This window comes from Globicephala melas, chromosome 17, assembly GCF_963455315.2.
Source record: "Globicephala melas chromosome 17, mGloMel1.2, whole genome shotgun sequence".
NCBI lineage: Eukaryota > Metazoa > Chordata > Mammalia > Artiodactyla > Delphinidae > Globicephala > Globicephala melas.
The window spans coordinates 61,766,322-61,779,080 of NC_083330.1; the positions used below are offsets into that span (position 1 = coordinate 61,766,322).

Below are 12,759 nucleotides of genomic sequence, written 5' to 3' on the forward strand. Positions count from 1 at the left end.
GAGAATGTAGTTTCTGTTGACCCGCATCCAGATATTAATCAGTCCAAAACTCAAGTGATGAAGAAATAATATTTGTAATTATGATCATTTTGTCTATAAATATATAATAGGATCTCTGCAACTAAATTATGAGTAATTAACTCACACTTCATGTAGTACTGAGCACCTTAGATTACACATTGTTGAATTAAGCTATTGGCATTAATATATGTATTTTAATATGTTATTTACAATACACAAGTATAATTCTCTCGTATAACAACAATCCAGTGATTCTGAAAATATATAATGAAAGAGTACGTTACAATTTACAATTCATCAAAGATTTCCTACAATATTCAGGCTGGGACTTCACTCTTTAGCATTTTAAAATAGGAAACAAAACAAAATCAGTGTCCTAAAGCTGTGTTTTCCAAAATGTATTTTTTGTTTTGTTTTGTTTTGTATGTGTGTGTTTTAACACTAGCTTCACAAGATGCTCCTTTAGAGAGGAGTTCTGTAGGTAAGCGTTAGGAATGGCACACAGGATGCCCCCCCCTTGCAGAATCGCAATGTGCAATAAAGTCTTTGAGGAGGCCTGCAATCATGAAATCTGTTTAACATTTTTTAACTCAGTATTGAACAAACTTTTTTTTTTTTTTTTGCGGTACGCGGGCCTCTCACTGTTGTGGCCTCTCCCATTGCGGAGCAACAGGCTCCGGACGCGCAGGCTCAGCGGCCATGGCTCACGGGCCCAGCCGCTCCGCGACATGTGGGATCTTCCCAGACCGGGGCATGAACCCGTATCCCCTGCATCGGCAGGCGGACTCTCAACCGCTGTGCCACCAGGGAAGCCCTGAACAAACATTTTTGATGACCAATCCCTTTAATTGCCCCCTGACAAAACACCAGTCAATCAATGCCCCTTGGAACTTGTATTACATGTTACCTGTATTACTTTGGGGAAACACTGATCTAAAATAAAATGCTGATCTAAAGTAAAACTCAAGAAACACATGTATCTGAGTGAACAAAATCACATTCTTTTAAAACAGTTTTACTTTTTAAAGCTCTTTGCATAGGTATTTGCTAAAATACGGTTCTGAAAAATAACACACAAACCTAACCTGAAACATTTGTCTATGTAAAACTATAGGGGAGAGAACAGTTACAAATACAGAAATTCTAGAGCTAATTTTCAAGATTTGAGAAAAGTGACTTTAAAATCAAATAATAGGTGTGTTTTCAGTGAATTTGTTTTGAAAGATAAAAGCAAAAGTGTTAAATCAGTAATATGCTATACGATGTCTGAAAATATTCTTGTAGAAAAATATCAGGTCATTATATTATTTCCCTGGAATTCCAAAAGAGCTGTTGATGGGTTTGATGGGTCTGATTATAACATTGGCTCTCTATGTAAAACCCAGCATTAACCAGAATCATATAAGGCTGCTCTATTACTTGCTTGAAAATGCATGCATACAAGCACAGGCAGAAACAAGGGCCAATAAATTGCTGAGTACTTCCACTGAAAACCACAAAATGGGGAAAATTAGTTAACTCCGCATGAATTATTTTTTATATATATATATATCCATTGACAATCTTTTAAAAAAATCCATAATTTGCTTTTATAAATAAAGCTATAAGTCATGGCTCTAAGATAGCAGACTTTGGGTATGAGTGTAGTCCCAGAATTAATCATCTTTCACGCACACCACTCTTCAGCAAAGCTTTGCAATTTAAGCAGTCTACTTTGGCTCAGAATCCACCAGCTTAGAGCTCAGATCAGTATCTGATGCTTTATTTAATTCCCACTCATCATATGCTAATAAGAACACTTCAGAATCATTCTATATCACTGAAAGATAATTCATTAAGAAAAAGTAACAGCTGTTTCACACTTAAATAAAAGGTGGGTTTCCATTTGAAGTACTTTTCTTTCCTTACCAGCGAAAGTCAACTCAATTAGAAATAGGAAATAAAGCACAATAAAACAAGGGGTCCTTATTACTGGGGTGGGGAGGGGAGAGGTGAAAAATGTCCATTTCTCATCTATACAGCCCTTGCTTACCTGGGTGAACCAGTTGCCTAGAAACTGGTATGATTAAGATCTGCACATGCTGTTCTAATGTTCATGTCCTTGATTGTCATTATTTAAAAGCTATGCTGTGTATTTCCAATCAGCCTCACCTCTTTACCCTTTTACTGTTCTAAAAAAACAGTTTCATTCTGATAGTCCTTGTGGAATTTTTCTGAAGGTACCCTTTATAGTTGCTGAAATTGACAGAGGAGTCTGGGACTGTTACACAGGACTCTTGGGATCTAAAGCTGACAGTGGCATGCTACATCTGGTGCATCACTGCAAATGGTGTCTGATATGACACTTTTCGGTGGCATCGCAGCCCTCCTTTTCTCAAAGGCAATTCGCTCCTCTGTTCAGGCCACCAACCCCAGCCTTGTAATCTTAGCTGACAGGAAGGAATGAATGATGAAAACAATCGGCTTGGGGCAGGAATGAAGGTCCAGTTGCTGAAATTCAAAAAGAAGAGAATATGAAAGATTTTAAACTAATGCTTGATACAAAATAGTGATTTACACATCAAACAGATCTATGCACTTCCTGCTTTTAAGTGTTAACTGGAGCAATTGTGTTTTTAAATCCTTGCCCCCCCAGTGAGATAAAAAAATAACTCTTTGAGCTTATTCCTTACATCTCGTATATCTTTTTTTCCAAAATAAGTTCTGTGAAATTTATACATACCCATAGCATAAATATCAGTGTTGCCCTTCTTGACTGTCTAAACCATTTATTTTTGGTATCACGATAGTGATATTATTTATGTCGGATTAGGTACAGTATGAAGCAGTACTAAATTTCACATCATAGGTTTCAGTCGTGGTTCTAATACTTTTTAGATGTGTACATAATCTTGGACAAGTCACTGAAAATTTTTCCCAGGCCTGTCTAACTCACAGCGGGTAGAGTATTAAAATGAGATACTGTATGTGGAAATTCCTTATAAACCATAAAATGCAGAACCCAGGTTTTGAAGCAGCTGTGTCCTCACTGTCCTATACTCGTAGATTGTTGTAATCACATACATCACTTGTCTGTTAAGGCCCCCTCTAAAGTTTTATCTTTCTCCGTGTGTTCCTACTGGGCTGGCACGTGGTCAGAGCCTAATAGGCTGAATTTTTATCACCTGACCTAATTCAGGAGCATTGAGTGTGTTGCTCCCAATTCTCATCCACTGTCCCCAATTCTGTTCTGATGATGACACTGTTGGGGAATAACAACCTGATCATAAAATAACATCCAGCAAAGTTAAGTTGTATTTAGCATGAACCAGGTGCTGTGTTAAATATTTTTTATATACTATCTTATTTAATTTTCATAAAATCACTATGAGGTAGCTATCGTTACTATCTCTATGTTTTATAAGGGAAACTAAGATTTGGAGAAGTTATAAAACTTTCTGAGATCATAGATCTTGCAGTAAAGAGAAAGCATGGACTCAAACGCAGGTCTGTCTGATGCCAGAGTCTGGGCTTAATCACCATATTCTATTTCACTAACACAGAATGCAACTTTTAGAAGTAACCTTAGAGATTATCTACTTCAGTCACTGTATTTTATGGATAAAGACTCAGATCCAAAGAAATAAAAGGACTTGCGCAAGACAATTGGTGAGTTAGTTCCACACTCAGAAAGAAAGCAAGGGTCTCCTGACCCTCCATTTATCGCATTTTGTACAGCTCACCTCTGTTCCTTTCCTCCTCCCTGGCACCTGCCTCTGGGGGTTGCATAGCTAGACCCTGGGGGAGCTGTGTCTGAACTTGAGCTTATCAGCCTAACATATTGGCAGCAAAAAATCAGTCCTTCCTAAGTCTTTCAAGTCAGGTTGTAATTACAGGCAGAAAGGCTGAAATTTAGACACAAGTGATTTTTTTCCTCATGGGCAAAAATAGCCTTGAATTTTCAAGCCATGGATAAAACAGGAGACTGCTTCTTGTTCCTTTCCCTGCTGCTAGGGAGCAGTCACCCTTAGGAAAAAGTGCACAGCTGGGTGATGGATAGAGCAGCAACTGAACCAGAAGCATTCTCAGCAAAATGGACTTTCCAACCACTTTCTTCTTTCCAAACTGGTGCCTTCAGGCTGAATTTACTGATTGAACACACAAATAAACAACAAAACTCTAAAAAATTCTGCGGATCCATTTTAAAGGTTAGAAAAATGACTGGCTGGAAATTGTTCTCAGAAAGTGAGTTCAGATCACCTGTCAGCCACGGGGCACTGACTTCGTCATGACTCCTGTGACACCCATAGGAAGAAACCTGGTACTGCACTGGGGCTAGTAGTATTGCATGACCTAGGACAGTGGTGCTGAAACTTTGAGATTTCCGGCTCCTATGCTCTTTCAAGTGTGGCCCTGGCCCTTTCCTTCAGAGAGACGGGAGTAGGGAGAGGGAGAATTGTGCAAGGCTAGTAGCCGAGTTAAAATGACTAGATCTTTAAAATTGAGGTTTATCTCTGCATTTTATATATCCCCTGTCCCCGTTATCAAGTGTGAGTCAACAGATATTTGTTGACTAGGAAGGACCTAGACAGAGACTAGTTCCAAATCAAGGTCCTGTTTGAAGTTCTACATTCCACAGCTTAAATGAGATGCTATGTCTTCTTGAGAACTATACTTGCTAGAAAGTAGAGGAATGTGCCACTTTCACCCTTCAGTGGAACTAGAGTAACATATTTTTTCACTATGGTAGGCGGTAACAATCACAGGAAATCATGATTTTAAATACATGGGCAATTTGCAATGATATGAGAAGTACAAATGTTATGTTAACTGACAAACTTGCTGAGCTTGTTGGACACTTTTTGATATGAGCTCAAAACTTCTGGGTCCTTGTCTGGCCCTCTCTCCATTCAGGTAGAGTTGACCACTTTTGCTGGGTTTCCTCACTGCCCCCTCCACTCTGCCCCTTCCCACCCCCTCCCCGTCTGTACTCTTCATGCTCTCTGCTCCGTTGAGAACCCCCAGGTTGCCAGGACTGGTGTTTTACATCCCTACATCCCTGACACCTGGCGCAATGCCCAGGTTAGATCAGGTGCTTGATACTTTTAAACAATGAATGGTATATCTTAAAGCTGGTGGGACCCTCTTTGAAAAGAATTTAATGCTGACTTTGTAAAGGATCCTTTCCTTGATTCAAATATTTCTGTAATATTCCCATGGGAAATGAGACCAAAGTAAAGAACTGTGAAAAAATTGGATCCCCTCACTGTTTTTAAAGGTTCAATTAAGACATGAACCTATAAGTACTTTGTAAATAGTCAAATGCTAAATAAATACAGGCAGCGTTATGTTTGCAGGCCATAATGGGTGTACTGCAAGACAAAATACACGAAACCACACGGTCTAAAGAAAAGTGCACTTACAAGCTCTCCATCTTTGCCTCCAAAATCTAAATACAGCATCCTGATTCCATCATCTGAAGACATTTTCAGCTTTTCATAAGGAGCCTGTATGATTGTCTTGGGAAAGACACCCTCCTGTGGTTCAGTGGTAATAGAAAATCCATTCTCATAATGTACGGTCAACCGGCACTCCTGGTTTTTATAGGTGCAAGCTGAGAGAGACAGATGGAGACAGAAGTATGAACAATGGAAGTCCATCCATTTTCCCAGGCACTTAAGCTTCTAGTCTTCCCAAACCCAGGGCCCAGCCACCAACTTCTTTCTAAAGTTAAAAATTAATAATCATGCATGAAAATATTCTCCTTAGATTGATTGTGACATTGTAATTTAACTTGCCCTGTGAAACTAAGGGAAATAAACTGAAAGAAATTCCTTTTGCTGGCTTTTGTCTGGGCTCTAGCCCTTATATGACCATCTGACAACATGTATGTAGGGAGACGGGTGTTCCAATGGCCTTGTATCAAGCTGGAAAAAACTGACATTTGATTTAGAGTAAGCTACCTCTGATCATCGTCAACACACACACAGTCAATCAATCGATCAATCAATGCCATGTCTACCACCTGGTGAAAGAAGCAAGCAATCCCCCAGTGACATTACCCAAGGTAACAAAAACACACGTAAGAAGTCAGGAGTGAGTAGTGAAAAAATAACCTGATTTTTAATTTTAAAAAAGTTGAATAAAGCTCATTTTATAAACAGAAAGAAGTGCTTTTTGAGTTTCCCTGATGATCTGATCATCTTGGGTCCTGGAAAAGCTGCTGCTGTAGATCGATGTCAGGTGTGGCACCTTCGGTGAAGGATGCTGTTTCCTCCCTCTGTCCAGTGTGGTATTCAGGAACCTCAGCTGGTGTCCACAAGGTGCCCTCTGATCCAACGGAACAAAAGTAAAACCTTCTGATCAGGTTAGGTGCCAGCATTTTTCTGTGGTCCACCTTGCGTTTAGGAAAAGAGACCAGCGCTCTCAGATTATGAGCTGGACAGGGGGACTGCTACCTGATTCCAAGTTCCCATTAGGAAGACTTGTGAGTGTTTAAAACCCTTAATCAAAAAGTTCTAGGGGGCTTCCCTGGTGGCACAGTGGTTGAGAGTCTGCCTGCTGATGCAGGGGACGCGGGTTTGTGCCCCGGTCCGGGAAGATCCCACATGCCACAGAGTGGCTAGGCCCGTGAGCCGTGGCTGCTGAGCCTGTGCGTCCAGAGCCTGTGCTCCGCAATGGGAGAGGCCACAACAGTGAGAGGCCCGCGTACCGCAAAATAAATAAATAACCCAACAGGGACTTCCCTGGCAGTCCAGTGGTTAGGACTTCACCTTCCAATGCAGGGGGTGTAGGTTTGATCCCTGGTTGGGGAATTAAGATCCTACAGGCCTCGCAGCCAAAAAACCAAAACATAAAACAGAAGCAATATTGTAATAAATTCAATAAAGACTTTAAAAAAAAAAAAAAAGTTCTGGAGGAAATTCCCTGGCGGTCCAGTGGTTAGGACTTGGCACTTTCACTGCCGGCCCCCGGTTCTATCCCTGGTCGGGGAAGTAAGATCTCGCAAGCCACTCGGCCAAAAAAAAAAAAACGCAAAAGTATCAGATTGGATTTTTTTGCCTCACAAAACACATTTAACCGGCCCTGGCAAGTCAATTGGCTCTGGCCTTCATATACATCTGAAAGCTCTTTGGGGATAGGAGGACATAGGCAGTATTGATTACTCTCTACCAACTTCAGCTCAGCTCGGCTTTATATACCAAACTGAATTTCACCTCAGCACACTTTAGAAGCAGGACCTTAGCTTAATATTATAGGTGATAAAAGCAAAGCTCAGAGAGGTGAACATGTCGCAACCCAGTGGTTTAGACTTCTTTCCTTCCAGTCTGTCTTGTACAGCCTCCTCACACGCTGGCGCTTAGGACACGGAGGCGTGTGGGGAGGGATCTTGGCAAAGAGGCTCTCAGACTAATAACTGGGGTGGGGGGAGCCCCTCAGAGTTTGGGGGAAGGAACAGAGTGTCTATCTGCCCACAGAATGAGGTGGCTTTTAATTGGTTAAAACATATACCCCTTCCTTCGACTGACCGCAGCCATCTTTCAACTTGTAACAAAGGGTTGGTATTTTCCAAAGGTGCATTCTCTAATGAGTCCAGGGAAGAGCCCCTTGGCAAGTCTTAAGTTATCCTCTCAGAAGGGCCCTAGACCCCTGCCACCCGTCCAGTTCAAGGATGACCAAAACATAACATAGACACGGCACAGATGTAGTTATGACTTCCCATCTCGAATCCTCGTTTTTGAAAGTTTTCACTTCTAACATCTGCAGAATATGTGGGTGCCTGAGCTCTAAACATGTTTTTTCCCCCTTCCTCTATGTTTGAATTTGAAAGCTGTGCCACTGGATGGTTTGAATTAATTGACTCTGGTTACTTTTAATTTTAATTGACCTAAAGTGGTATTCGTGGCCTTTATATATAATGTAATCAGGTATCTGAAGACATTCTTAATCTACACAGGATAAATTGAACCCATTATCAAGTTAATTGAAGCTCTGATTAAAACATAAGCCCCTCCCCCCAACTCTCTGCAGGCATCTTTCCATTTGAAACTGGGCTGCACCTTTGGCCATTTCCATAATTTCTTCTCTCCCACCACCCAGCTAGCTCAGTCCACACAATTCTTTGTTATTCTCCTTTGGCTAGTCTATTAACAGCCTCATTGTTTTCCTGTCAAAGTAGAGTTCAGCTTACTGAGAGAAGGATTTTATGAAATTTGTGGAATGTAAACTAAACCAAACCCCTTTGGCCATCTTCATTCTTTTCTAGAACACACCAGAAGTTGTTGCAAGGAGTCTGGACTTCTCTGCAATTACACGTATAACTTCATTAAATTTAGTTTTCAGGTGACTTGAGCCTTTTCCAACTCTCAGGTTTGAAACTCTAGTTTTTCGTGCCATACAGAGTGGCTTAAAAAATAAAAACTTCAGTGACACTCCGAGAGACATTTTCAACAATGTTGGAAAATATTGGGGGGTACTAACTAGTTTCAGGATAATTTTTAAAAGACAGTGATTATCTCAGAGATGCTGCAGCAGAAATTCTACAAAACATCTGGTTTTTCATGTTTGCACCAGTAAAGGAAATGTGGAGAAACCCTACTACACGTTGACGTGGGTCACATCTTTTAGAATCCTCCTGGGTGCTGGAGGAAGTTGCACCCTAGTGCAGTACTGCACACAGAGTGGTCCACGGACCAGCAGCACCAGCACTGCCTGGTATCGTACTAGATGCAAATTCTCAGGCCCTGCCCCAGAACTGCTGCGTCACAATCTCTAGGGATAGGCATCAGCAATCGGAGGCTTCTGAGGGTACAACTAAAAAACTTTGTTTTTGTTGTTCTTGTTTTCAGTGTGACTAAAGTTTGGAAACACTGTACCTAAGAGGTCTTTTTTTCTTTTTTTTTAAGGCCAACTTAATTTATTTTAACCTAAAGTAAACACAAAATGTCTTGTTTTTATATGGCATCCCTCCCTGGATGAAACACCTAATTCAGGAACCTCAAGAGACAGATATTCGTTTAGGATAGAGGAATCTCTGCTTCAGAGCAGAGATGGAGAACGGATTTATATTCCACTTGATTCTTTTTAAAAGAATTTTTTTTATTGTGGTAAAAGTTACATAATATAAAACATACTATTTTAACCATATTTAACCATATACTATTTTAACCATATTTAACTATTTAACCAGTTCAGTGGCACTAAGCACATTCACATTGTTGTGCAATTCTCACCATCATCCATCTCCCAAATTTTTCACCTTCCTAAATGGAAACTCTGTCCCCATTAAACACTAACTCCCCATTCCCTCTCCACTGCCCACCTCCCAGCCCCTGGCATCTACCAGTGTACTTTCTGACTCTATGAATTTGGCTATTCTACATACCTCGTGTAAGTGGAGTCAAACAGTATTTGTCTGCATCTAATGTATATTGGAGTGCATTTTTAAGGTTAACTTAATATATGTCCTTCAAACAGATTTTACCGTCTTTCTCCCCGCCCCGTGCTACACAGTAGGCCCTCACCAGCCATCTACTTCATACACACTAGTGTACATACGTCAGTCGCAATCTCCCAACCCATCCCACCCCCGAACTTGGTGTCCATACGTTTGTTCTCTATGTCTGTGTCTCTATTTCTGCTTTGCAAACTGGTTCATCTGAACCATTATTCTAAATTCCACATACATGCATTAATATACGATATTTGTTTTTCTCTTTCTGACTTACTTCACTCTGTATGACAGTTTCTAGGTCCATCCATGTCTCTGTAAATGGCACAATTTCGTTCCCTTTTATGGCTGAGTAATAGTCCATTGTATACATGTGTCAAAACTTCTTCATCCATACCTCTGTTGATGGACATTTAGTTGCGTCTATGTCCTGGCTATTGTAAATAGTGCGGCTATGAACATTGGGGTGCATATATCTTTTGCAATTACAATTTTCTCAGGGTATATGCCCAGGAATGGGATTGCTGAGTCATGTGGTAGTTCTATTTTTAGTTTTTTAAGGAACCTCCATACTGTTCTCCATAGTGGCTGTATCAATTTGCATTCCTACCAACAGTGCAAGTGGGTTCCCTTTTCTCCACACCCTCTCCAGCATTTACTGCTTGTAGATTTTTCGATGATGGCCATTCTGACTGGTGTGAGGTGATAACTCATTGTAGTTTTGATTTGCATTTCTCTAATAATTAGTGATGTTGAGCATCTTTTCATGTGCCTCTTGGCCATCTGTATGTCTTATTTGGAGAAAAGTCTATTTAGGTCTGCCACCCATTGTTTGATTGGGTTCTTTGTTTTTTTGGTATTGAGCTGCATGAGATGTTTGTATATATTGGAGATTAATCCCTTGTCAGTTGCTTCATTTGCAAATATTTTCTCCCATTCTGAGGGTTGTCATCTCGTCTTGCTTATGGTTTCCTTTGCTGTGCAAAAGCTTTTAAGTTTAATTAGGTCTCATTTGTTTGTTTTTGTTTTTATTGTCATTACTCTAGGAGGTGGATCAAAATAGATCTTGCTGTGATTTATGTCAAAGAGTGTTCTGCCTATGTTTTCCTCTAAGAGTTTTATAGTGTCTGGCCTTACATTTAGGTCTTTAATCCATTTTAAGTTCATTTTTGTGTATGGTGTTAGGGAGTGTTCTAATTTCATTCTTTTACATGTAGCTGTCCAGTTGTCCCAGCACCACTTATTGAAGAAGCTCTCTTTTCTCCATTGTATATTCTTGCCTTCTTTATCAAAGGAAAGGTGACCATATGCGTGTGGGTTTATCTCTGGGCATTCTATCCTGTACCATTGATCTGTATTTCTGGTTTTGTGCTAGTACCATATTGTCTTGATTACTGTAGCTTTGTAGTGGAGTCTGAACTCAGGGAGCCTGATTCCTACAGCTTCGTTTTTCTTTCTCTAGATTGCTTTGGCTATTCGGGGTCTTTTGTGTTTCCATACAGACTGTGAAATTTTTTGTTCTAGTTCTGTGAAAAATTCCATTGGTAGTTTGATAGGGATTGCATTGAATCTGTAGATTGCTTTGGGTAGTAGAGTCATTTTCACAATGTTGATTCTCCAGTCCAAGAACATGGTATATCTCTCCATCTCTTTGTATCATCTTTAATTTGTTTCATCAGTGTCTTATAGTTTTCTGCAAACAGATCTTTTGTCTCCTTAGGTAGATTTATTCCTTGGTATTTTATTCTTTTTGTTGCAATGGTAAATGGGAATGTTTCCTTAATTTCTCTTTCTGATCTTTCTTTGCTAGTGTATAGGAATGCAAGAGATTTCTGTGCATTAATCTTGTATCCTGCAACTTTACCAAATTCATTGAGCAGCTCTAGTAGTTTTCTGGTGGCATCTTTAGGATTCTCTATGTATAGTATCATGTCATCTGCAAACAGTGACAGTTTTACTTCTTCTTTTCCAATTTGTATTCCTTTTATTTCTTTTTTTTCTCTGATTGCCGTGGCTAAAACTTCCAAAACTATGTTGAGTAAGAGTGGTGAGAGTGGACATCCTTGTCTTTTCCTGATCTTAGTGGAAATGGTTTCAGTTTTTCACCATTGAGAATGATGTTTGCTATGGGTTTGTCGTATATGGCCTTTGAGGCCATATGTTGAGGTAAGTTCTCCCTATGCCCACTTTCTGGAGAGTTTTCATCATCAATGGGTGTTGAATTTTGTCAGTTTTTCTCCATCTATTGAGATGATCATATGGTTTTTATTCTTCATTTTGTTAATAATGGTGTATCGCATTGATTGATTTGCGTATATTGAAGAATCCTTGCGTCTCTGGGATAAATCCCATTTGATCGTGGTGTATGATCCTTTTAATGTGTTGCTGGATTCTGTTCGCTAGTATTTTGTTGAGGATATTTGTGTCTATGTTCAACAGTGATATTGGTGTGTAGTTTTCTTTTATTGTAGTATCTTTGTCTGGTTTTGGTATCAGGGTGGTGGTGGCCTTGTAGAATGAGCTTGGGAGTGTTGAATTTGAGAAGGATAGGTGTTAGCTCTTCTCTAAATGTTTGAAAGAATTTGCCTGTGAAGCCATCTGGTCCTGGACTTTTGTTTCTTGGAAGATTTTTAATCACAGTTTCAATTTCATTACTTGTGACTGGTCTGTTCATATTTTCTATTTCTTCTTGGTTCAGTCCTGGAAGTTGTACCTTTCTAAGAATTTTTCCATTTCTTCCAGGGTCTCCATTTTATTAGCATATAGTTGTTTGTAGTAGTGTCTTATGATCCTTTGTATTTCTGCGGTTTCAGTTGTAATTTCTCCTTTTTCATTTCTAATTTTATCGATATGAGTCCTCTCCCTTTTTTTCTTGATGAGTCTGGCTAAAGGTTGATCAATTTTGTTTATCTTTTCAAAGAACCAGCTTTTAATGTCATTGATCTTTGGTATTGTTTTCTTGGTTTCTATTTCATTTATTTCATAACCTTAGAGGTCTTGTGGGAAAATCCTGTTCATCCAGAGCAGATACCATCAGGGCTTTCTACCATGATGGAAATGTTCTAGATTTGCACCGTTTACCATGGTAGAAATGACATCTGACTATCCAAGTTACCCACTTTTCCTGAATGACGATAAGGCTTTTCACAATCAGACCCCTAGGTTCCATTTTAGTAGGGCATTCAGTGCCTTAATTTAGAAGAATTTTAAATTTACCTCTGGAATTTAAGTTTATCTCTGGAATTTTAAGTACCCCAAATGGCCAGTAATGGAAAAAATTTTGAGGCTGTGGTGGAGTAGAAGGTGCA

The 12,759-nt window shown here is 39.7% G+C and overlaps 1 protein-coding gene across 1 annotated transcript in view; it reads right to left on the reverse strand.

Moving 5' to 3' along the window:
* Nucleotides 1–623: 623 nt before the first annotated feature.
* Nucleotides 624–12,759, reverse strand: part of SNTB1 (syntrophin beta 1) — a 223,759-nt gene continuing 211,623 nt past the window's right edge. The window contains exons 6-7 of the mRNA XM_030875696.3: nt 5,424–5,614; nt 624–2,511 (exon numbers count right to left, since the gene is read on the reverse strand). Coding sequence (XP_030731556.1) covers nt 2,419–2,511; nt 5,424–5,614 — 284 coding nt within the window. The 3' untranslated portion in view covers nt 624–2,418. The remainder of the gene's footprint in view (nt 2,512–5,423; nt 5,615–12,759) is intronic.